Below are 26,023 nucleotides of genomic sequence, written 5' to 3'. Positions count from 1 at the left end.
TGCCATCCTTCAAAAGAGGGCCGAGACACTTAATCTCAGGTTTATGGGTTCAAACTCCACATTGGGCAAAAGACTCCTGCACTGCAGGGGGCTGGACTAGATGACCCTCATGGTCCCTTCTAACTCTACAATTCGATGAAACCCATGAGAAAGAACTATAGCCCATATACCAGGAGTGGAGAAGCTGTTTTGGGACTTATTATCTAATGGGCACCTGTTTTTTGGGAGGGGGCACATTGCAATATAGCGGAACCTTGGTTCTCGAACTTAATCCATTCCGGGAGTCCGTTCAACTCCCAAAACTGTTCGAAAACCAAGGCGTGGCTTCCAATTGGCTGCAGGAGCTTCCTGCACTCAATCGGAAGCCATGGAAGCCGCGTCGGACGTTCAGCTTCCAAAAAACGTTTGCAAACTGGAACACTTCTGGGTTTGAAGCATTCGGGAGCCCATTTGTTCGGGAGCCAAGCCGTTTGGAAAGCAAGGTACCACTGTAGTATGGTGGAACAACTGTTGGGGCTCTTACCAGTGCACAGTAAAAACCAGAGGTTTCTACATACAGCCACACCACACAGATACATCTCTCTATCTAGCCTCATCTAGGAAGAGAAAAGGTATTGCCACAGTTCAAGGATATATTCCAGCCAGGCAAAAGTGCTGGAGGGCACAGAGCAGGACCATTGAAGAGTGTAGCCGGGGGATAGGAGGCCTTGATGGGGATGGTGTCTTGATGGACCAGTTGTAGAGCTTTGCCATTCACTTCCAAATACCATCTATAGCATTAAGTCTCATTGAACAGTCTACTGATGAGGCAGAAGGCAAATGAATAAACATAAGCCAGGGAACATGATTAGGGGATCCCTGCTTGTGTAATTGATGAGTTCTGACACGTGGTTTGATGACTGGGGTTTTGGGGTGGGGGTGAAGCTTGCTGTAATTCCCATATCTATGTTCTAAAATCAAAGTGGAACCACAGCATCTGTGTGCGCGCCACACACAACAGAGCTGACAATTTCAGTGACCAAAAACATGACTTTCCAGTTCTAGCATTTTCCAGCAGGTCCCAATTTAAGAGTCAATATTAAAAGCAGTTAAAACTGACCTGATGGACCTGACTTGCTTCTCAATATAATGTATCTTTCGACAACAGGCCCAATGCCATAGCTCAGAGGTAGAGCACATACTTTGAATGCAGTAGGTGACAGGTTCAATGTCTGGCATCTCCAGCTAAATGGATCAGGTTGCAAATGATGCAAAATACTTTCCCTGCATGCTGCTGACAAAGAGCTAGATATAGAAAATGCATGTCCCATATCAAATAGTTGCCTGTGTTCCTTACCCTCACCTCCCAAGTCGAACTCCATCCCCATGTCCTACTTCTTTCTTAACAGTGGTGACCTGGTCCACACCCTCAAAGTTCAACTTTCATTATCACATGTATTCACTTCCCCTTCTTGTCTGCTCAGTCAGACTTCAGGTGGCACCACACAGATTCACTGTTTTGTGAGAGGGGTTCAAGCACTTACTGAAAATTTAGCACTCTGTTACGATGGTGCAACAAATCAACTTTTTTTTAAAAGCACACTTTTAGCAGTTAGGAGAGTCAGACATCCACTGAGAAGTGTGGACTGAACAACTGATTAATGCAGAGGTTGGCAACCTCCGGCCTGTGGGCCGGATGCGGACCACAAAGATTGCTTTAGTGGCCCAAGAGCCACCCGCTCACCGAGATGCCTGGTCAGCAAGTCCCCCACATGCCGCACTAAACTGGCGCGGCGTGGAGACTCGCCAGGTGATGCCGGAAATGGCACCTGTGCATGTCCAGACACCGGAAATCGCTTCTGCGCAGGTGCGGTTTTCGACATCTGGGCATGCATTAGTGCGATTTCCGGTATCGTGCTGCAGATGTCCAGCCAAAGGACAGTCTCCGTGAGAATGATCTGACCCATGGCCAGAAAACCTTGCTGACCCCTGAATTAATGGAAAGGTTTATCAATGCCGCATAACCAAATCAGGCTGAAAGCTTGTTGCTGTATAAAAGGTAAAGGTAAAGGGACCCCTGACCATTAGGTCAGTCGTGTCCGACTCTGGGGTTGCAGCACTCATCTTGCGTTACTGGCTGAGGGAGCTTCCAGGTCATGTGGCCAGCATGACTAAGCCGCTTCTGGTGAACCAGAGCAGCACACGGAAACGCTGTTTACCTTCCTGCTGGAGCGGTACCTATTTATCTACAGTACTTGCACTTTGACGTGCTTTCGAATTGCTAGGTGGGCAGGAGCTGGGACCGAGCAACAGGAGCTCACCCCGTCATGGGGATTCGAACCGCTGACCTTCTGATCAGCAAGCCCTAGGCTCTGTGGTTTAACCCACAGCGCCACCCGCGTATAACCAACCTGCAAACAGATCAGAACTCCATAAAGCCCAGTCATGGCCTAAAGTGGGTAGGCAAACTAAGGCCCGGGGCCAGATCCGGCCCTATCGCCTTCTAAATCCGGCCTGCAGACCATCCAGGAATCAGCGTGTTTTTACATGAGTAGAATGTGTGCTTTTATTTAAAATGCATCTCTGGGTTATCTGTGAGACATAGGAATTCGTTCATTTCCCTCCCTTCAAAATATAGTCTGGCTGAACAAGGTCTGCTGAACAAGTTTGCTGACCCCTGGCCTAAACTCTGCTTAAGCTTTATGCAAACAGATCTGGTTGTCTGAAGGAGTCCCTGGTCTACACATGCATTACTACCCTGATGAGGTAAAATATGCTAGTTCAGACTAGTGTGTGTGTACCTTTTTTGACCTACACAGACATCTTCCAGCAAATAAAAAGCTAGTATACCAGGAGAAAGGTATTTTTCCACCTCTCTTTTAAACATCCAGGAGTTATTTATTTAGAAATACATTCATCACTGTGATACTCCAGCCCCTCTGAGACCCAACAACCCCTGCCAGTTAACAGTTCTGACTTGGTAGCACCTCAACATGCAACCATCTCATGAATGTTGTGTGTGTGATCAGGCGCGTAATTTCACCCACCACAAGAATCTTGGGAACTGTAGTTTGTTAAGAGCATTGGGAATCTTAGCTCTCTGGGTGGTAAACCAGAATTTCCAGCATCCCCCACTAGGAAAATAATATGCTTTAAATTTATGGTACATATGAAGGTTCAGTATTGGAAGTCGCCCAGAATAGCTGGGGCAACCCAGATGGGTGGGGTAATAATAATAATAATTTAGCAGCAGCAGCATCCCGCACTAACATCCCTTCTCAGGACACTTGCTGAAACAAAACAAAAGCCAGTCAAATCTTCAGCCAAGAGAAAAAAGTTGCAACGGCAGACAGCTCCCCCCCCCCCCGCGCTCGGTGCCCAAAACTCTCCTGTCCCCAGCTCCGCGTGTTTTCTCCCCGACTTCCTGCAAGCGTCCCCCACCCGTGGCCGCCTGGCTACCTACGGGCATTTTGTACTCTTCCCAACCCAGGCACAAGCGCCGGTCCCTCCGTTCGGGCCACCTTTCCCTGCCCTCCCTGACTCGCCGTGCCGTCAGCTCGGAGGAACTGAAAACGCTTCGGCAGAAGTCAAGTCCCAAGGCGAGTTAACTTTCGAGAGAGAGAGAGACCTGGCGACCCCCCAGCACATTTCGCGGGCTCCCCTAGACTGGGCGCAAAGTGCGCGCCACTCCGCCCGCTGCCCGCCAGGAGGATGGGGCGCGAGCTGCTAACCCCGAGGGGAGAAAAGGCAGGCCGGGCAGCGCGGGGCGAGTCGGAGGGAAAGCCTTTTGTGCTGCCCCACGTGAAGAGCCGGGTAAGCAAAGTGAGGAGGAAAGTGCTGCGTGAAGTGAGCCTGGAGAGAAGAAACAAAAGGGGGCGAATGTCCGCGGGGAGCAGAGGGGGAGGCGAGTTGGGGGTCGTTTTCTTCTCGTTGTGAGTGGGGAGGGGGCGTCAGTGGGCAGCGAATAGGCGGCCGAGGCCGTGCGGGAGAGCGGCGGCTTGGGCTCCAGTCCGTACCCCTCAGCTGGAGGTGGGGGGGAACTGCTGCTGCTGCTGCTTCGGGAGCGCGCGGAGCTTCCTTGCATGCGGGCTGGCGGCGGCCTCGCTGCCCCCCTCGCGCCCCTGCGAAGACGGGGGGTGAAGGAGGAGGAAGGAGGCGGAGGAAACTGCAACGCCAGGAGGAGGAGGAGGAAGCGGCGGCGGAGGCGACCGACGAGAAGGGAGCCTGGCGGAGGCGGAGCCGGCGCTCGAGCCCGGCCGGCCTGCACTCCGCGCAGCACGGCCGCCGCCGCCGCCGCCGCCGCCATCGGCAGCAGCAGCACCAACAACTGCAGCCTCTCCCGGTGAGTAAACACGGCCTGCCCCCCCCCTCCTCCTGTGTATGCCTCGCAAGAGGAATCGAGGCCTCCGTGGAGATTGGGTAGCCAGGGCCCGGAGTTGCGAGGGAAGCTGCGGCCTCCACGGAGCAGTGGCCTGGCGCGGCCCCGCCGGCTCGCCTTTTGTTCCGGCTGGCGCGGCCGGGGCCTGGAGAGAGAGAGACAGGGGAGAGAGGGTGCGCCGCCGCGGCCTGCAGTGGGGCCGGGAGGTGGGGAGGCGGCGTGGGAGCCTCGCGCGGGGCATCCTCCTCTCCCCCGCGCTCCCACCTCCGCCTCGGCCGGGTGTTGTCATATGGAAACCTCCTAGGAAATGCCCGAAGAACGGGGTGGTGTTTGCTCCAGGGCCGCAAGGAGCGTGGGCATCCTATTCCACTCCCCGATCCTAAACAACTAGCAGCTCTATACCCGGATCACTGGCCCTTCTGTACTTCAGCTAAGAGACCCTGGTCGTAAACTTTTTTTAACAGCGTTACGCCCCTAAGCGGTGTTTTGTTTGTTTGTTTTTGTTTAGTCTTTGCAAACCAGGACCCGAAATTGCTCCCCCTCCACGCACACTGCCCAGCTTCAGACGTTTAAATGCGGTGCTGTTTTTTTTTTTTTTTTTTTTGCTTTCTCCCGTGTAGTTTTTAGACTTTCCTTTCAGCTGCAGAGAGCAACAACAAGCTGGGAGAAAGTGGGGGAAAGACTGAGATTGACGGTGGGGAGACCCGAAGAGCTCTCCCGTATATAAGCTATATGAGACTCATACCGGCCCCCTTTTCTTCTTTCTGTCATCAGAAACAGTGAAGTTTGCAGAGAATTGTTTCTGTTCTGAGGTAGGCCTCTTGAGTTTCGCAACCAAACTGAGTGCAGTGATTTTCTCTCTCTCTCTCATGTAGCCACTCATTAAAAGAGCACATCATTTCATCCTCCACCTCCATCTTGAAAAGTGTCTCTGGCTTTTTGAGTACTAGAAGTAGCTGTCATGAGGGTCCCAAAGTGTAAAAGATTCAAAGTAGGTACAAACTTCAGTTTGTATAGGAGTATGCAAGCTTTCCAGTTTCATAGAGCTGTTTCGGCAGTAGTAAAAATATTGTTATTATTTAAGCATTTTTTAAAACAACGGCGACATACTTTGTATTTCAACTTTTTCTAAACTTATTTTATCATATGGTTTGCTTTCCTGTCAGTTCTAGTAATACATGTCATGCACCAAGGTGCACAGAATGACAAAGTTCTGATAAAGGAGAAACGGACCATTAATCAAAATGGGACAAATTCAGCTGAAATCAAGGACACTTGCTTCCAAGTCAAGTGTTTGGGATTGGTATCTTTGATTCCAGATAGAGTACTAGCCAGTCAAGATTAATCTCTGTATTCTGAAAAATTATTACTATCATCTCCTCACCATGTTGACACAAGTAAAATATGAATCCAACTTGAATTTCAATAAAATAATGACTTTTATTTGAAAATGTGATCTTATTGAATTGAGATCTTATGTCAAGTAACCATTGTGAGATCTTGGGATGAAAGGCGGCATATAAATCTAATAAATAAAATAAACAATAAAAATTGTAAAAAAAGAAAAGAGGACAGTTCTGTATAACCAAATAGTCCTTAGTTGGTCTACAATTTAAACAAAGGTCAGTGATAGTTTTGTTCTTCACCCTACCTCTCCTTTCTCAGCACTATGGCTTAATTTATCAGTAGGGTGGAATAAATCTGTTTAAGATTCTGTGCTTTTACTATGTGCTTTGAAGGAGTTTTGGGATATGGATCTCCTGACACAGACTCTGATTATTCTGAGCTTTGATCCCTCTAGCAGAGAAGCCTACAAAGAACTCCTCGTACATATATATATATATTTAAAATCTGATTGTGTTCTTGGTGCTGTAGCAGCATAAGCCCAGACCAATGCTAATAAAGCAGCATTCTATCCTGTTTCTACAGTGAGAACAGCAGATGGGGAGGAAGCCTTTGTTGCAAGATGACCTGCCTGTTTGCCTTCCTTGTGCTGTTTAAATTGAGGTGCATATGTAATATAGCACTGGAGCTTAGAGCTGTACAGCCTAAAACTGAACATTAATCACACAGATAAAGGCTTAATAAATGGTGGAGCAATTTCACACATGGGGAAGGTATCGTACTGGATGTGAGTGTTCACGAAATTTCCCTACCTCACTTATTTAAAATGCTATGTTAAATGCTTCTGCTTTGGTACAGTGTCGAAGGCTCAGTCTCTTTATACAAAAGAAAGCAGCAAACCTCAAAACAAAACCAAGGAAATTTGTCACTTGCAACCAGTGGTGATGTTTGCACAAGCGCACATTCTAGGGCACTCCAGGAAGTAATGAATGAGTAAATTGGAGTGAAATTACATTTTTCTGGTGATAAAATACAGCATTTTGTTATTTTGCCAAAAATGCGTATATGTGTGATTATTGCATAAAGTTGCAATTATATTAAATATTATTGAGCTTCTCTATATATAGCTCTACTGATTTAAAGAGAACCTTTATTCCACTACATACTGGTATATTTACAAGCTTCAGAGTTACTGCATGTGGTAAAAAAGGAATGTTATCCTATATGTAATTTCTCATGGTCTATGAATTACTTTTTCTTTACAAAATCAACTTTCATAATTTTCTTCCCTATATTTTCCTGTTGAATATTGCAGTTCAGTAACATAGGACACTTGTTGACACCCTATTGCAAATATAGAGATAGAAAGCACACAACATGTTGGCAAACCTAATCAAACTTCAATGAGCAAAGGTACTCAGATATACCAAATACCTTTTTTTAGAAAAGCTAAAGTTTTATGCTTTTGTAGCTTAAGATAATTGGAAGGATCTGATTGCATGTATATTGATTACAAAGTCCATATTAGGGCAGTAGTTTTTGAAGCTAACCAAAATGTTATAATTTTGTGTGCAAGCTTTCGATTTCTGGAGAAATATTCATCAGGCTAGATGTTAAAACTACAAGGGGTGAAGGGGACAGGAGGGGCTGCTGGTGTTAGTTAAGCTATCCATGTCTACATCTGGCAAGTTTTAAGGCGGAGCATGAGAGGAGCCAGCAGACATTCAAATGATTTGCATTCAGGTTTCATGTTGCACTGTGGTGGCCTGAGAAGAAAATGCATGCATAACAACCAAGACACCATCTCTGCAAATATAACAACCAGCTGTAATTGAATTCTGCTTTCATTCTTTAGTGAAACACACAGGTTCTTTTGGTTGTGGGGATGATGAATAAGGGGAAACTAGGTAATTTTTATATAAACACAGGGAGATATTAATTTTAGATGTGCTTGATAATAAAAGTACAGTCGTACCTTGTGTTGCGTTCACTGCGGGTTGGGAGCAGCACGGTAACCTAGAGGTGTTTACTTCCAGGTTTTGCCACGCACACGCAGAAGCGTTCTGCGCAGGTTGCGCATGCGCAGAAACGCGATGTCGCGCTTCCGCGCATGCGCGATATTGCCGCTCTGGTTGCGTACTTTTCGGGGTGCAAACGGCACTCCGGAACGGATCAGGTACGTAACCAGAGGTACCACTGTAAATAGAATCCAAATTGGTTATCTTTATCCAGCAGTTGGAGGTCATGCACCTTCAGATAATAAAGTCGCAACTTTAGGTGATATTTGCTCTCCTTGCAGTTAGGAATCCGCTTTTGTAAAGTTAAATTTCAAAATTTACCAAGTTTATTGAGTTAGTATGCTTTGATTAAATTCTTTCAGTTGAATATGAGACTGCTTATTGGTAAATTTGGTCTTAGGAATTCTGTCTTCCCCATTTCCATTCAGGAAACCAGAAAATTCAGGATTCAGTGTGTAGTATTTAAATTTCTGGGTCTGATCATATGTATGTCTTACTGACTTTAGTCAGACTTACCAGTTACATGAGCACAGGATTGCTGCTTTGGTTGTAGTCTGTAAAAGTGTGGCAGCACACTAACCTGGGAGTAATGTACATTGAATACAGTGGGACTTAAATCTGAGGATGTATGCTACTTAATCACACTCTAAAGAAATAATGTGTAAGCAAAACTTGTCAGAACACAGAAATTAAATAACCATCATTGTATGGCTTCTGATGGCACTTCAGAGAAATTCTGTGTCTGGAGGAAGCATTGGTAGACGGATTTGGTTTGTTCTCTACACACTTCAATTGAAGTACATAATGCATAACATGTGTAATTGCATCAAGTTATAAAGATACATGTTCACATTTTTCTTTAATGTAAGTGACTTCAGGTGACAAGTTATGTGTGCCTCTTTTTAACAAAGTATAATGATGCTATCAGAAGTATCATCGAGATCTTGCAATGGAATATTCATTAACTGTGTTTAAATAAGGCAGCAATGTCATTGATAAAATATATGCCTCTGATCTTCCAACAGGTAAATGTTATGTCAGTGCAGCAACATTCGATACACCTGCTGATTTGCTCCTGCATAAGAAAAAATTCCTTAATTCCTCTTTCTCTGTTGTGTTGTTGTTCAGTCGTTCAGTCGTGTCCGACTCTTTTTGACCCCATGGACCAGAGCATGCCAGGCACGCCTCTCTTTCACTGCCTCCCGCAGTTTGGCCAAACTCATGTTAGTCGCTTCGAGAACACTGTCCAACCATCTCATCCTCTGTCGTCCCCTTCTCCTTGTGCCCTCCATCTTTCCCAACATCAGGGTTTTTTCTAGGGAGTCTTCTCTTCTCATGAGGTGGCCAAAGTACTGGAGCCTCAACTTCAGGATCTGTCCTTCCAGTGAGCACTTGGGGCTGATTTCTTTAAGGATGGATAAGTTTGATATTTTTGCAGTCCATGGGACTCTCAAGAGTCTCCTCCAGCACCATAATTCAAAAGCATCATTTCTTCGGCGATCAGTCTTCTTTATGGTCCAGCTCTCACTTCCATACATTACTACTGGGAAAACCATAGCTTTAACTACCGGGTATACAGACCTTTGTCGGCAAGGTGATGTCTCTGCTTTTTAAGATGCTGTCTAGGTTTGTCATTGCTTTCCTCTCAAGAAGCAGGTGTCTTAATTTTGTGACTGCTGTCACCGTCTGCAGTGATCATGGAGCCCAAGAAAGTAAAATCTCTCACTGCCTCCATTTCTTCCCCTTCTATTTGCCAGGAGTTGATGGGACCAGTGGCCATGATCTTAGTTTTTTGATGTTGAGCTTCAGACCTCTTTCTCTAGTGAACAGTAAAAGTGACTTTGGTAGAGCTTCTGTTAGTTTTAATGAGAGGTCATCAAAGAACCCTTTGCCATCATGTTAGAAGGAGCAGCTGAGGTACACTGAGGGGAGGTTTCTACCAAAATCATATCTACCCTGGTAAAATTAAGCTAACAAGTTCTGTGACAGAGGGCCGGTTCGTACATGTATCTATATCACTTGATTCTTCATTGTATAATTGCTTAATAGGTAAAGGTAAAAGGTAAAGGACCCCTGGACAGTTAAGTCCAGCCAAAGGTGACTATGGGGTTGGTGGCGCTCATCTCGCTTTCAGGCCAAGGGAGCCGGCGTTTGTCCACAGACAGCTTTCCAGGTCATGTGGCCAGCATGACTAAACCGCTTCTGGTGCAACGGGACACCATGACGGAAACCAGAGTGCACGGAAACGCCGTTTACCTTCCTGCCACAGCGGTACCTAATTATGTACTTGTACTGGGGTCTCTACCAAATTCTGAGGTGACATGAAAGTTTTATCTCTGGTGCTTGATATAGTCACCAGATGCTGAATTATCTGGTAATTAACATACATGTGTGAACTGGCCTGCTTCAGCTTTGTGGGAGAAAAATGAAAAGTATGCTATACTTCTGTTGCTTTGATTCTCCAATCAGTAGCAGCTGTAAGAATCAAGAAATAGCAGGAAATTTTCCACTCTAAATTTGTGCATTTACATTTCTGTTGCTCTAATGGGTTAGAGAATTCAAAAAATAATACATACGGTAGGTATTATTGCTGCAGAAATCATTGAATTTTTAAATTATTTTTTTGCCTCATAAAATGCAAATGTGTTTACAGACATTTACTGGGAGAAAAAACATTGCACTTAATCCCAGTGTTCTGGAAAATTTATAGCAAGTTTTTAAATATTCCATTTTTGGGCAAGGTGCCTGAGTCTCATGTGTTTTACTCTCAGCTCTAGGTTTTCTTAGACTCATCTCAATCCAGTGTTAGGCACAGCTTTGGTCTCCTTGGTGATTTATACTGGGAACTGTACAGGATAAATGCATTTTGTTAGTTCCGTTGGACATCTTGGCATGCCATCAAGCATAGTATTCTGAGCTGGATATCTGGGATGGGTCTTGGTGGCATGGTGGTTCCGTCCTTCCTGGAGCACCAGTTTTAGAAGGTAGTGGGAGATCTGTTTGGTGCCACACCCTATGGTGCCCTTTGGAGTTTCAGCTTGTTCCCATGCTATTTAACATCTGGGAGAGGTGAGCAGAAATTTGGTGTCATCCAATATGTGGATGGGACAACCAACTGTGTTCTCCTTTCCCTCTCATTTTAAGGAAGCTGTTTAGGTCCTGAAATGTTACCTGGAGGCAGCAATGGATTGAATAAGGGCAAATGCATTGAATCTTAATCCAGGCAGAGATGCTTATGGTCAGTCAATATGATCCAGGAATTGGGATTCAACTGTTGTTAGCACACCTATTGAAAACTCAGGTCATAGCTTGGGAGTTCTTATGGAGGCAGCCTTGACACCCTGGATGCTAAGTTCTCATCTGTGGCCAGAAGAGCCTTTGCCCAGCTGAGATGATGCATCAATGTGTGTTGCTGTGGAATTCAGATCTGGCCATGGTGACCCATTCCATAATTGCATCACATCTGAAATACTGCAGTGTACTCTCCATAGGACTTTGAAGAGTGCTCAGAAACAACTAGTACAGAATGCAGTAGCTTAGTCATCAATAGACTACTGCAATGCGCTCTACGTGGGGCTACCTTTGAAGGTGACCCGGAAACTGCAATTAATCCAGAATGCGGCAGCTAGACTGGTGACTGGGAGTGGCCGCCGGGACCACATAACACCGGTCCTGAGAGATCTGCATTGGCTCCCAGTACGTTTCCAAGCACAATTCAAAGTGTTGGTGTTGACCTTTAAAGCCCTAAACGGCCTTGGTCCTGTATACCTGAAGGAGCGTCTCCACCCCCATCATTCAGCCCGGACACTGAGATCCAGCGCCGAGGGCCTTCTGGCGGTTCCCTCACTGCGAGAAGCAAAACTACAGGGAACCAGGCAGAGGGCCTTCTCGGTAGTGGCGCCCGCCCTGTGGAACGCCCTCCCATCAGAAGTCAAGGGAATAAACAACTACCTGACATTCAGAAAATACCTAAAGGCAGCCCTGTTTAGGGAAGTTTTTAAACTGTGACTTTGCATTGTATTTTGGTATTTGCTGGAGACCGCCTAGAGTGGCTGGGGAGACCCGGCCAGATGGGCGGGTTATAAATAATAAATTATTATTATTATTATTAGAGGTGGCAAAGAGGGTGTTCCTAACTCCCTCCCTGAAACAGCTGTAACTAGCTTCCTATCTTGCTGGGCATATCATCTTGCTGATGATAATCTTTAAAGCCACAGCATTTGAAATTCACCAGGCTCATTTTGCCCCTGGCTATCAGCCACTTGTGAAGATGCCTGGGCACCAGGATGACATGGCCACCATCTGGAGGAGCATGCCTGGGGATCCTTGGATCTTGACTGTTTTCACACATCTTGTAGAATTCTATCTGTATCTGTACAATCAGAATTAATTCCAGGAACTAAAAATTCCAGGAACTAAAAAGTCAAAAATGGCAACTAGGCATTCCATTTTGGCAATTGTAACTTTGGTTTAAGGAGCCATTTGGCACCTAGCTTATATATCAAGTAGTCCAAAACATTGGTAGGGCACCAAGCTGGTCAAGGCTGCTCAATTTCTCAATTTATTGAGAAAGTACATATGAAATATATTCCCTTTTTAGAACTAAAACCTTTATTTATATCTACTTGAGATTTCTTTACATATGTTAGTTATCTATTAATATACTTTATTATTTTGTTCAAGTCAAGCTTATTGTATATTGTAGAGTAGATGGCTATGAAATGTGTTCAGTGGAGCTTACTCCTTAAGTGCTTAGAATTATAGCTATAGGTAAATGAAGGTCAGAAAACTATAAGAAATGACCTCACAATTGGGAGCATTAGTGTAGTGTATTCCATGTGACTCATCTCAATCAGAAGGTGTTTTTGCCCCCCCCCATCCATCACAGCCTCCTAGGGCAGCCCCACATACAGACAGCCTTAAGGTTATACAGGTATTAAATATTCAGAACAGGGACTTTATAGTGAATACGTCTGATTCAGATGGTTGAAGAGACAAAGCTTGATGCTGCAAATTGATTTGGTATAGGATCCAATTATACAGCATCCCAATGAAATTGATTGTGCATGCAGAGTCACAGGGAATTTTTGGCTTGCGTTAGTTGGCTGTAGAATGAAATCTTTTGGCCAAATCTGCCACCTATCTCAGCTGTAATGTCACTCTTACAGATCTTTGCAAGCATTTATAGTAGCAAAACTTCTCTCAGACATTACAAAATCAAAAGGGAATTACTTTTTTAAAAATATCTGATAGCTGAAGACAGCAAAATATAAAAATGTGACATTGAAACCTTTGTCTGTTCTCATTTGGAGGGTGATTAACTATTCATGCAATTGTGCTGACATCGTGTTCTCATCTCTTGCATTGTTCCCCCTCTTTTTTTAAAAAGACAAAAAGTTGCACGATTTTATTTATATAGATCTCACACTCTGTCAGCTCCTTCCATGCTGCATAACTCAGGGAGCTTAAGAGTAACATGTTCTTTACTCTGGAGAAATTTGCTTTGTAAGGATCTGTATTTGGTATGATTCAAAACTTGCCTAAGAGTTACTATTTAGTGCTGGAGCAATGGACCAGGCAGTTGCTAACATGCACTTCTTTATTTATGTTAACTATTTTGTAGGACTTTGGGTTCAGCCCTTGATAGTATGAGCATAAACATGCTATTTCATATTTTTTTTATTTTACAAATTTATAAACTGCTTCAAAGCTATGTACCGCAAGATAAAAATAATATAAAATAATTACACAAATATAAATTACTAAAACCATATTGACAAACGCTGAATATAATAAAACCATTCCTAAAGATATACAGTTAATATTTCATAAATTTTCATTGGAAAAGCCTTCTTAAAAACATATTCAGTAGGCACCTATGCATCACAATGCTGGATGCCTGTTTAATTTCAGATGGTAATTGTTTCCAGACGGCTGCAGCTGCAACATTAAATTCCTGTTTCTAGTACAAACTAAGCTCATGTCTGGGGCATGTGGAAATCTCAGTCGTGCCCCATCTGAGGAGCACAGGGATATATGGGTTGAGGCATTCTCTTAGGCATTCTCATTTTTTATAGATATATACTATATGGAAATTGATGCAAATATACACAGAAATATATTGACTATTGTTTGATGGTGTCAGTGGAACCTGTTTCCTTGTTGCATATGTATCTGACACAGGATTTTTAATTTCCACATCCGAAGCATGTCAGACCAGGAACATTATTTGATATAATTGATTGGAAAAGTAATATTTATAAGCCCATTTTTACAAACAGTTCAGAAGTATTTGCAAATTAGTGGCAGTGTAGTATAAGAGCAATTTTGATGTTATGGCACATCATTTTGATTTTAAAGGTATTCACATCACATATATTGTAGTTGTAATATGATTGATAATACCAGTGTTATGACTTAGTTTGGCTGTTGCTAAGCACTAATTATTACATAAGTATCACTGATAACATTTGGGTTATCTTGATGGCTGTAATGTTTAAGGATCAGAATCTTCTGTACTGTTCTTCAGATTCAACTTTGCAGACCTTGGAAGGAAACGGCTGTAGTGGTAACAATGTGAACATCACATTGTAGCTATTTAACATAGATGGGCCACCTTCTTTTTTTTAAGTCATCAAAAGTATTCTGTGCCTTTAAAAGTTTCCTGAATAGGGAATAATATAATGCTCACATTTTCCCCATTATATGTAAGCCAGATACACCTGCTGAACTTTTACAGAATTTGCTACAACTTGCTAAAATGTACTACCAATTCTAGATTATTGCACCTGAGTTTCTTATCTTTGTGCGTTTTATATTGATGCCATTGAAATTTTGTTCTCTAAACACCAGCGTCCCCTTGAAAATAATTTCTCAAAACAGTAAATTGCATACCTTATGAGAACCATTTAATGATTGCAAAACAGATGTGTCATTGTTTACATATGACATGCACAACAGGCACCTCATCTGATACTGTCACACTAGCATTTTAAAAGTGGGTTAGAAGCCTGTAGTTAAAACACAAATAACAGGTTTTGAAGCCTGGTAGGAAATTTTGTAGCACCCATGCATATCACTTTTTCTGATCTGAAAACATGGAAGATTTCCAAATACTTGTTCCCAATGTGTGAACCTATAGAATACCCAGTAGTATCATTTGTAAACTTCTATTGAAAATGCCTCAAAATAAATACAAACAGATAGAAAATGTGTTGATATCAAAAAATGAGAAAAGTTTTAAAAGCAACTGGGTACCGGTATTTTGTAATGTAAGAATGTGGAAAGCTGGCAACAGTGTATGTACATTGGTGGTAGAACTTGCAAGTTACAATTCAAAAAAGTTACAATTTGCAAGTTACAATTTAAAAAGAGGATACTGTACTCTATAAAAATTGAGATGTACCTTTTAACAAGTTGTCTATTTACCTTTACCTTTATATTTTGTTAAGCTGGTAAAACTTTACTTTCCACCATTTGCTGGAATTTGCTTTGTTTTGGCATTTACCTTTTAAAATCTGACACTATGCCAGAGACTATTTAGTTAAAATAGGACTTTTTTTATAATTAGGTGAAGGAAGCATGGTGCTATACTGGTACAAGTGTCCTTACTGTTTCTGTATAAGTTTCAAAACTATAACCCGAATTAGATGTTACAGACAAGGTCAAATGCAAATTTGGACATATCCCCTCCCTGAGGCTGCGGGGAAGCAATGCGGGGAAAGCTTTAGAGCATGAACCTGGTGGGCCTCTGGAGCCTGTATTTGTGAGACACTGGACTTACATTTGACTTTTTAAGAAGGCGCTGTATACCTTAAGAGCTTCTACAACCTTCACTCTAGCACAAGAATAAATATATTCTGCTGTCATTTTGTGTACAAGCTGTTCGGCTCTTTAATGATACAAAAATGTTTCATACATGAGAGGCTTTGTTGTGTTTCTGTCACTTTTGTGCCAATTTGCAAAAGTGAATATTGCAGCAGGATTTATAAAAGGTTGTAAGAGTTATTAGCTGTGCTGACAGCACTTTTGTTGATAGGCAGATTTTCTAATTCAACCTTCATGTTTCTGAAGTTTGATGTGTCTGAATGTATCAGCATGTTAAATAAGGCATGGAGATGTTTGAAGGGGGGAACGGGAAGTTTTCAGATCTTAAGAGATCCCCCCGCCCGCATATTTTACAGTCACTTTGATTTCTTCCTTCTTAACGTCTCATGATTTAATTACTTCTAAATAAAAGTATTTAGGATATAAATTGTATGTTATCTGTAAATCACCTTAGGGCAATCCAGATCAAGCCTTTATTTTTCCTTTAGCCATTTTCTGGATTTCCCTGAACTCAAAGAGTATCCAGCCTTAAAGGACATCAGATAATTTCTGTTCTTAAAGTAAAATAAGTCACAAAAAGATTTAACTCAGATAATGGAAGAGTAGGAAAAAGCACTATGGTAGTTATGCCACTTCTGCAGAAGGCCTGAATTACTTGCACCCTGTGCACCCCCCCCCCCCCATTTGCAGAAGAGGAGGTTGCATGCAAAAGGAAGAGGAACTGAGAATATGCAGAACATTTACATTTAAGTCTGGCCGGTAACTGGTTTCCAACATCATGATATCACCAGCTAAATATCATGATATCTTGATAATCATGATATGTATCTGCTGCTGTGGTGGGCCTTGGCGGGACACATGGTGACAGAGAGTCTTGCCCTTTCCTTTTCATGGTGTTGGAGGGGGTGCTGCGCTTCCCCACAGTGGCAGAGGGTCCCACTGTACCTCCCCATAGCAGCACCATGCTTCCCTGCAGCAGAAGGCCTTGCCGCACCTCCCCACGGCAGCAGCGGGCCTTGACGGAGCTCCCTGTGGCAGTGGAGGGCCTTAAAATTTAAGGAAGTAGTATATTTAATAAAAAATATTAAATAAACTTCCATCTGCTTCCCCACTCAGAGATCTAAGTGAAATCTATGCATGCATAAGCCCGACTGAGTTCAACTAAACTTTCTTCTACTTTCCTGGGAGTAAGCCTCATTGAATTCAGTAGGATTTGCTTGTGAGTAGACATGCATTTGCTTGCACTGCTGACAAAAAACCATTTTCCCCATCATTCGCACATAGTACTCAACCTCCCATTTCAGCATAAATATTCTTCCCTCCACACACCCCCACATAAGACCTCCCCCCAGCCCTCATCCTACCAATCCCTCCCTTTTTTATCAAAGGGAGGGCAAGCAAGCAAAAAGATAGTTTCCTTTATACAATAAAAACCCTTCCTTTTTGATAGGAAGGAAAGCTATTTAGGGGGAACCAACAACATAAACACCACCATAAAATAAAATAAACTGTTCCCCCCTCTTGTTTTCACCGGTGGGGGGGAGAAAGAATTGCTTTCCAGTTCTTAGTTTACATTCTTTGTTTACTGTCTAGCCATTGGGGGTGGGTCCTCAACATAATTAGTTGAGCCATAAGTAGAAAGATACTGGTGAAGCATATTGCCTTGTTGAAACACTTTATCACAATGTTATTTCAATACAGGTATTCAATGATATGGCGATTTATTGGGCAGCCATATTTACATGTAGGCAAAATGGTTGTGACAAGAGTAGTTCTTGGCTTGGAGAAGAAATTTGTTAATGACCTACAAATAAGGTTTCTGAGTATGAACACTGACACCTCTGCAATGACCTGCTGCAATGATGGGAGCCCCAGATGAGCTCTACTGATGTGCCAACCTTGCTACTGCTTTGCCTTTGTCTATAGGAAAGCTGGAATGTTAAGTCTCTGCTTCGTAATTCCTTATTCAGCAACCAATTGCGTTTAAATTCACAGACCATTGTCAAATCACATTAATGACTGTTAATCTGCCTCGAGAGGCTGATCCACCATAGACATGAGAACTTGTGTATATTATGCAGCATTTTCAATATTAAAACTGATAAAGCATAACAGATAAAAAGTTCTAAAAAGTCTGAGCCAAATACAAAGGGCTGATTCGCTGCTGCTGTAATGTTGAACCATGGTTTAGCACAGGGGTCAGCAAACTTTTTCAGCCGTGGCCGGTCCACTGTCCCTCAGACCTTGTGGGGGGCCAGACTATATTTTGGGGGGAAAAAATGAACGAATTCCTATGCCCCACAAATAACCCAGAGATACATTTTAAATAAAGGAACACATTCTACTCATGTAAAAGCACGCTGATTCCCAGACCGCATTCCACGGGCTGCATTTAGAAGGTGATTGGGCCACATCCGGCCCCCAGGCCTTAGTTTGGGGACCCCAGGTTTAGCATGACATCTGAACTGGGTGTAGTTCCTTTTGATGAAGTTTGATAATGATACAAAGCATAAAATATAGGACTGCTGCTAAAACTTCCTTGAAATTTGTAATTGTTACAAATTTCCTCAGAATTATTGTAGAGAAGATAAACAGGAAGCAATGATGAACTTCACTGTAGGGAATTATTCCAGTTGATCAGTATTACTTAATAATTACAGAGTTGTTTTCAGTTGAACTCTTATCTTCCAGGCATATTTTTATTTGTTTACCTGTAGAAGGTCAGTGGGACCTTAACATTCTCAAGGTTAAATACGAAGTCAGTGGCTGACTGTTGCAAGGCCAGAGACAAATTCAATTAAAATAAGTGAGAGTCTTCTCAGTGAAATCAGTAGCTTTAGGTCAGAGCTGTAATTGATTAAATGACGTTTATCTTTGCGCAGACAATCTGGTACTTTGCAGCATGCACAAGGTTATTCTGCCGCACACTAATTGTGAGAATGTCCTAATCCAGAATACTTGCTCTTGAATCCTTTTAGAGCCGTTAAGGAAGTAAGATACGTGTTGTTCAAGTATTCCATATGAAGTAGTTTGCGGATCACACTATAAGTGCTGTCGAAATCAATTTGATCATGGTTTCTGAATCTTTTACATTAAATATAAATTGGCTGCCTGGAGATAAAGACTAATATCCCAAAGCAGCAGTAGATCTCTCCCCCCGCCCCCCCCCAAATATTTAAATCTCAGATACCGTGTAAGATGTAGAAGATTTGACAAGACTATTTGGAGTCTGTTACACTTTTTAAGCTCCTATTATTGCTCCACAAGTACTGGAAATTTACTTAGGCTGCAGTCAAAAGCACACTTATTAGTGAGTATTCCTCCTGAACACACTTACTTTCTTCTGAATAAAGTTTCCTAGGGTTTCACTGTTAGTATGCTGCAGCAAGAAATGCTTGTGTGTCAAATATTTTATTTAAAATTTAGTGTTTCTAATTTCAAATGCTTTAAAGCAAAACATGAAAATTGGTATAATAAACAGTAAAGGCTACTTTATCAAAACAAAAAACAAAAAAATTCCTTCCAGTAGCACCTTAGAGACCAACTAAGTTTGTTCTTGGTATGAGCTTTCATGTGCATGCACACTCACGAAAGCTCATACCAAGAACAAACTTAGTTGGTCTCTAAGGTGCTACTGGAAGGATTTTTTAAATTTTATTTTGTTTTGACTATGGCAGACCAACACGGCTACCTACCTGTAACTGGAGCTACTTTATCAGTACAACTAAAAAATAAAATAAAGCTATACTGAAGATATGTAAGGATAAAATGTTAGTTTGAAGGGCTATTAATGCAAAGGTTAATTAACCACAGAGTTGATGTGATTTTGTAAAGGTTCAACAAAAACTAAACGTTATTAGAAATGACAAATTAAAATGAAATGTTTAGATACAAAGTTTTCTTTTATAGAATACTTTTTCACTAGTTTTACTTTTCTAGAATATCAGATGTGCAATCTTTCCACTAATAAAAACTTGCTCAGTGGGAAGCTATTATTGTGTACTTTCCAGAATAGTGTTATTAGATACTGTCAAATGGGTATCTAAGCAATAAATGTGTTAATCTGATATCAAAGGTTGTTGTTTAGAGTTCTAGTCTTGCTGGAAAATCTCGAAGCTGAACACTAAAGCTGCATGCAAAAATGCTGTCATAAGTGTAAAGATATTTCACACAAAAATACATCAGAAGAAATCCTAGAATGTTGTCTATTCATCATGCATAATTCTTCCTTTAATGACTCTGAAAAATTAATACTCTTAGTGGAACAGTTAATAAGAAAATTGAACTACCGGTATGTTAAAAAACTACGTGTTTACAGCTACCCTACTCCTTGTCCTTGGAAGCCTTATAAGAAGCTGCTGCAGGAGAGGGGTTGTGAGCAACATCTTAGGAGGAGTGTTTCTTGGACTAAGGTGAAACTGGTGTGCATAATGTGCATTTTTAGCTCATATTTTGGGCTTATTTCTAGACTTTAGGAGCTGAGTTCATGCTGAATTCACATAACAGTTACCAATATCAGAGGCACAGGTAGCAAATCATAACATTTGCAGGAAGGAGATTCCCAGCACAAGGTGAATCGTATTGCACTAAATTTGGGCTGGCCAGTTGCTAGTAAAATAGTAACTCATATAATGGGAGATACAGTGGTACCCCGCAAGACGAATGCCTCGCTAGACGGAAAACTCGCAAAACGAAAGGGTTTTGCGAGTTTTTAGTTGACTCGCAAGACGAATTCGTCTATGCCTGTTTTTCGCAAGACGAATTCGTCTGGCGAGGTACCACTGTAAGCTGGCTTACCTTTTCGCTCTGGTCGGGAGGGGTGATGTCCGCGTCCGCCATTTTGGATCGACTGTGCATGCGCAGTCGATCCAAAATGGCAGACGCAGACAACATCCCTCCCGACTGCAGCGAAAAGGTAAGCTCCGCTGCCGGTCGGGAGGGGGCCGTGGGATCGTGCCCGATGTCGGGCATCATCCCACGGCCCCCTCCCTCCCTCCCGGAGCCGCGGAGCTGCGTTTTAAGACTGCAGCGATCGCTGCAGTCTTAAAACACAGCACCGCGGAGCTCCGGTGCCGGTCGGGAGGGGGCCGTGGGATCATGCCCGATGTCGGGCATCATCCCACGGCCCCCTCCCTCCCTCCCGGAGCCGCGGAGCTGCGTTTTAAGACTGCAGCGATCGCTGCAGTCTTAAAACACAGCACCGCGGAGCTCCGGTGCCGGTCGGGAGGGGGCCGTGGGATCATGCCCGATGTCGGGCATCATCCCACGGCCCCCTCCCTCCCTCCCGGAGCCGCGGCGCCGTGTTTTAAGACTGAAGCGAGCGAACAGCAGCACTGCTGTTCGCTCACTGCAGTCTTAAAACGCGGCTTGGCTTGGCTCCGGTGCCGGTCGGGAGGGGCCCCCGGACTTTTTTTCCCATAGGAACGCATTAATTAAATTTTAATGCGTTCCTATGGGAAAAGGTGCCTCGCAAGACGAAATTTCCGCAAGACGAAGAGTCTTGCGGAACGAATTAATTTCGTCTTGCGAGGCACCACTGTATATTCTTCCTGTTCTGCAGTTGAATAACTTCCATTGACTTCTTTAGGAGAAAGTAAGAGATTGCAATTAGTGAATTCATTAAGGGTCACAAAAGGCAGGAGTAGAAGCCAGGCTTTCCTTATATCAGTGCTGCCATTGATTATATAGAAGTGTACAGCTAATGTTGACTCAATGTTAAAAGAGGAAAGAAAGTTCTTTACCTACTCTGTAAACCTGCAATGCCTAGAGGAGGAGTTGGTATTGTGTCATTGTACAGTATATTGCATGATCTGTTCATGGAAACCTGATATCTCCATTTTCTTCTTTCTTTACTCACCCCTTGCGGGAAGTGTTTATAAAACCGGACATTCTCAGAGTATGCCCCTTCTACAGAAAAGGAGAGTCATGAAAGATACTCAGTTTCTTTGATAATGTGAACAGAAGGGGTCTGTTGTACAGTCACGCCTCGGGTTATGTACGCTTCGGGTTGCGTACTTTTTGGGTTACGAACTCTGCTAACCCAGAAGTGCAACCCAACGCTTGCGCAATTTGTGCATGCGCAGAACATTTTTCGCGAATTGTTTGGGTTACGTCCTTTTCGGGTTACGTACTGTGTCCCGGAACAGATTAAGTACGTAACCCAGGGTACCACTGTAATTTTAATCCAAAGTTTAAACCTCAAAAGACTGATCAGCCAACAAATCAAAGATGAATACAAAAAATATATAATATAGTTTGCAAGTAAAAATGGCATATGACTTAACGATAGTAATGTTGATATTTCTTGCTGTTCGTTAAGCTTATACTTTGGTTATGTAGATCTCTTTACCATTGCTGTAGTGTAAATGTGTCTTTACAAATACGTAAAAATAATATTTCTTTCTCCCCTTCCCCACAGGAAATGGGACTTCGAAGTTAAATGAGACTGGATAACGCACATCAATGAAGAAGCTCCTGCATTACATGCTTTAGGGGCAGAACCTCAGAAGAGTCAACTGCCAGATTTGCTGTACTTTCATAATGAAGAAAATTAGTCTCAAGACCATTCGCAAGTCTTTTAATCTAAATAAGAGCAAAGATGAAAGTGACTTCGTTGTAGTTGCACAGCCATCGTTAAATGATTTTGGAAAAGATGACTCCTTGTTTGGTAGCTGCTATGGTAAAGATTTGCCGAGCTGTGACATCAACAGTGAAGATGAGAAAGGTGGAAAAAACAGATCGAAGAGTGAAAGCTTAATGGGTACATTAAAAAGAAGGCTTTCAGCAAAACAAAAGCAGAAAGGCGGCAAAGGTAGCACGCCATCTGTTAGCTCTGCTGATGATGACACCTTCTCTTCTTCTTCTGCTCCAATAACCTTCAAAGATGTGAGAGCTCAGAGACCTCTTAGATCTACATCCCTCCGAAATCACCATTATAGCCCAACTCCGTGGCCGCTTCGTCCAACAAACTCAGAAGAAACATGTATAAAAATGGAAGTGAAAGTAAAGGCCTTGGTCCACTCCTCAAATCCAAGCCCTGCACTAAATGGTGTTCGCAAAGATTTCCATGACTTGCAGTCCGACAGTGTGTTCCAGGAACAAAACAATGCATTGAAAAGTACAGAATCTCAGAATGGAGATTTGCATCTCCATATTGATGAACATGTGCCTGTAGTTATTGGACTTATGCCTCAGGACTACATTCAGTATACTGTGCCTTTAGATGAGGGAATGTATCCTTTGGAAGGATCACGTAGTTACTGTTTGGATAGTTCCTCACCCATGGAGGTTTCGACCGTTTCTTCTCAAATGGGTGGCAGTGCATTTCACGAAGAAGAGGGTCCAGTGAGTCAAGATGTAGTAGTTACCCCAGATATCTTTGTTGACCAGGCTGTGAGTGGTTTATTAATTGGTACCACAGGAGTCATGTTGCAAAGCTCAAGAGTCAATCACAGTGATGTTCCTCCGCTCTCTCCGTTGCTACCTCCAATACAGAATAATCAAATCCAAAGGAACTTTAATGGCCTAAACGCCACAGATGTCCATGTGGCTGAAAGTATGCGTTGCCATTTGAATTTTGATCCTAACTCTGCACCTGGAGTTGGAAGAGTTTATGATTCTGTACAAAACAGTGGCCCTATGGTTGTAACCAGCCTCACGGAAGAACTGAAAAAACTTGCAAAACAAGGGTGGTACTGGGGCCCAATTACACGATGGGAAGCAGAAGGAAAACTGGCCAATGTTCCTGATGGCTCGTTTCTTGTACGAGATAGCTCTGATGACCGCTATCTTTTAAGTTTGAGTTTCCGTTCCCATGGTAAAACTCTTCATACAAGAATTGAGCATTCAAATGGCAGATTTAGCTTTTATGAACAACCAGATGTGGAGGGACATACTTCTATAGTTGATCTCATCGAACACTCCATCAGGGACTCTGAAAATGGAGCATTTTGCTATTCAAGGTCTCGATTGCCTGGATCTACAACTTACCCAGTCAGACTGACCAATCCAGTGTCTCGTTTTATGCAGGTGCGCTCGTTGCAGTATCTGTGTCGCTTTGTTATACGCCAGTATACCAGAATAGATCTGATTCAGAAACTGCCTTTGCCAAACAAAATGAAGGATTATTTACAAGAAAAGCACTACTGAAGGCTTATGGGAACCTTGCATCTTGCACTTTGGGAACAACAACAAAATAAAATAAAGAAGAGAGATTGAAATACCGTTTACAAACTTTAATTGCTATCAGTCTTTTGCTGCCATAATTTCATTTTGTGCATAAAGAAGGGTAATTCATTTTTATTTGTTTAATGGGTGGTCTGGGTTTTATGTTTAAAAATAATGATCTCAGCATATATTTTTTAGGAGAGTGAATAGCTATCTTTCATTCAGTGTGCAAAATAATCACAATGTGAATGATAAAAGTTTTCCTAAAACTCCCCATCTCCTTTGCTGCTAATCCACTGTGATTTTTATGCATTTGAAGCACATTTCATGTGTTTTCAACCATAAGTAAAAGTTGACACTTGATGGGATATGTTTTGTCTTCTTCAAACAGCCTGGTTTCGTTTCGTTTTTTTAATTAAAAAAAATTGTGGAAAAATTGTGTCGGTATACAGAATTTAGATGTATGCTGAAAAAGATTTCCCAGTATCCTAATTAAAAACAAAGTTAACTGTGGGCTGGAGGGAATGTGTGACGCAACACAGTTATGCAACATATGTTTTGAAAGCCTCCTTTCTCCTAAACTAGTTTCAAAGATTGTATATATTGTTTTGCTTTTTTTTTGTTCATTCTTAACAATTTTTTTTAAGTTTTAAAAACGGCCTTTCAAAACAGACTGGGGGGGGGATGCTAGGATTCTGTATTTAGACAAAAGTTAAATGTAAATCAGCGACCATTTTTAAAAACTATTTGATATCCCTGGAAAACTATGATTTTGACTAAGCTATGGTAGCACATGGTCAGATAACTGAAATCTATCCTTTTCCGGATAATTTCAACAGTGGGTTCTTTGCCAGTAGGATTTTAAAAGTTATTATTTGACCAGCAGATCTAAATATTACCCCATATTTACTGCAAAATTGAGACATCATCTAGCTAAAGTTAAGCCAATTCAAATTTAATTAATTTCATAGATAAGTTATGCACATCCTTAAATTTCTCCTATAGAAATTGATGGGATTAGCAAGTACTTAACTTTGCTAGATAATGCCCTTAAATATTTTTTTATTTGCTTAGCATACATTTTCCATGATTATATTCATTTCAATATGTAAGATGGGAAGAGAATAAATTAAAACTATCCCCAAAGTTTCATTTTTTAAAAAACTTGCATGTTTTGAAATTAAGACTGAATTGATTACATTATGGCATAACCGCTATAGGAAATATTTCAGTGCATTACCCAACTCATTTCTGCTTAGTCTTATTCAAAACAAGGAAAAGCAGTTCCATTTAATATGCGAAACATGGGAAAATCCTGCACTAGGTTTTCCAGAGGAAGATAGATTTACATAGTTTACATAATGGATCCAATCCAGAAGTTAGTTCTGTAGAAACCAGTGGGAGAAGTTGCTGCTGGACATAAATATAACTAACTAACTTTTTGGGGCCATTAAGATTTGTACTTAGGGACTGCTTCTACCGAGCATTATATGGTGGAAAGGAAGTATTCCTGTTTGCATTAAGGAATGATCTAGTTAATCAAAATGTTAGCAAGGAGGAAACTGAGCTCTGAAATTTCTGGAGAAAAAAAGTATTTTGGAGCCTAGTTAGTAGGTTACAAAATTTATTTTGTGCCATTTTCATGTGTGTTGTTTTAGTTTTATGTTTTTCCTCCTATCCTCTGGAAGATATGGCCATTAGTAATTTTCTTTTTCATTTTCCCATCTCAAAAATTCGAATACAATTCTGTTTAGTAAAAAAATATTAAAGGGTGATAAAGTTTTGAAAAATCGTCGTTTCTGGATAATTCTCTATTGCTTGTTCTACCTAGCCTTTTTTGTGCTCTGAATGAGTTTATAATATTAAAGTACAGTGTTGCTGCAAGGTGCTGCAATGGCGCCACATCCTGGGTTGCCTGAATCGATATGCTAAACTTCTATTTTTAAAAAAAATATTTTTAGATCATAGTGTTTAAAAAGAATATCAGAGGCAAAGCATGACTTTTGCTCTGGGAGTTAGAGGTGGAAGGGTCTCTCTTGCCCAGTTAAAATAGGTTCTGGGGTGTGGGGAGTATTCAGAGAGGTGTATTCTTAAATTCCTGAGCAAAGTATTCATGTGTGTCATTTATTGGCTTTGCCATCCTGATATTTATGCAAAATCTTCATTTGGTTTTCTGATTTTTACCCCCAAAGCAAGACTACAAATTTTATACACAAAAGGCACAATAATATATACTATGGTACAGTGTTTTGAGTCTGAGGAAGAAAGAGGTTATCCCTTTTATACAATAGGAAGCATACTTGTTAGCTTA

General features: G+C 42.0%; 1 protein-coding gene across 3 annotated transcripts; it reads left to right on the top strand.

Moving 5' to 3' along the window:
- Nucleotides 1-3,772: 3,772 nt before the first annotated feature.
- On the top strand, nucleotides 3,773-24,080 carry SOCS6 (suppressor of cytokine signaling 6). 3 transcript variants are annotated; one of them, XM_033154817.1, is made up of 2 exons: nucleotides 3,773-3,792; nucleotides 21,965-24,080. In XM_033154817.1, exon 2 carries the CDS (start codon nucleotides 22,087-22,089, stop codon nucleotides 23,692-23,694), a length of 1,608 nt encoding a protein of 535 aa, XP_033010708.1. In that variant the 5' UTR covers nucleotides 3,773-3,792; nucleotides 21,965-22,086; the 3' UTR covers nucleotides 23,695-24,080. The 3 variants fall into 3 exon arrangements, with proteins under 3 accessions (XP_033010708.1, XP_033010706.1, XP_033010707.1); XM_033154815.1 differs by lacking the exon at nucleotides 3,773-3,792 and adding an exon at nucleotides 4,276-4,321; XM_033154816.1 differs by lacking the exon at nucleotides 3,773-3,792 and adding an exon at nucleotides 12,633-12,652.
- The last annotated feature ends 1,943 nt before the right edge of the window (nucleotides 24,081-26,023 follow it).

Source organism: Lacerta agilis, chromosome 7, assembly GCF_009819535.1.
Source record: "Lacerta agilis isolate rLacAgi1 chromosome 7, rLacAgi1.pri, whole genome shotgun sequence".
In the NCBI taxonomy this organism is placed as follows: domain Eukaryota; kingdom Metazoa; phylum Chordata; class Lepidosauria; order Squamata; family Lacertidae; genus Lacerta; species Lacerta agilis.
The sequence above is the reverse complement of the archived record's forward strand: the minus strand, read 5'-3'. Positions and strand labels throughout refer to the sequence as shown.

Excerpts from the sequence above, each read along its gene's own strand:
- SOCS6 (XM_033154817.1), top strand. The coding sequence starts at position 22,087 with ATGAAGAAAATTAGTCTCAAGACCATTCGCAAGTCTTTTAATCTAAAT.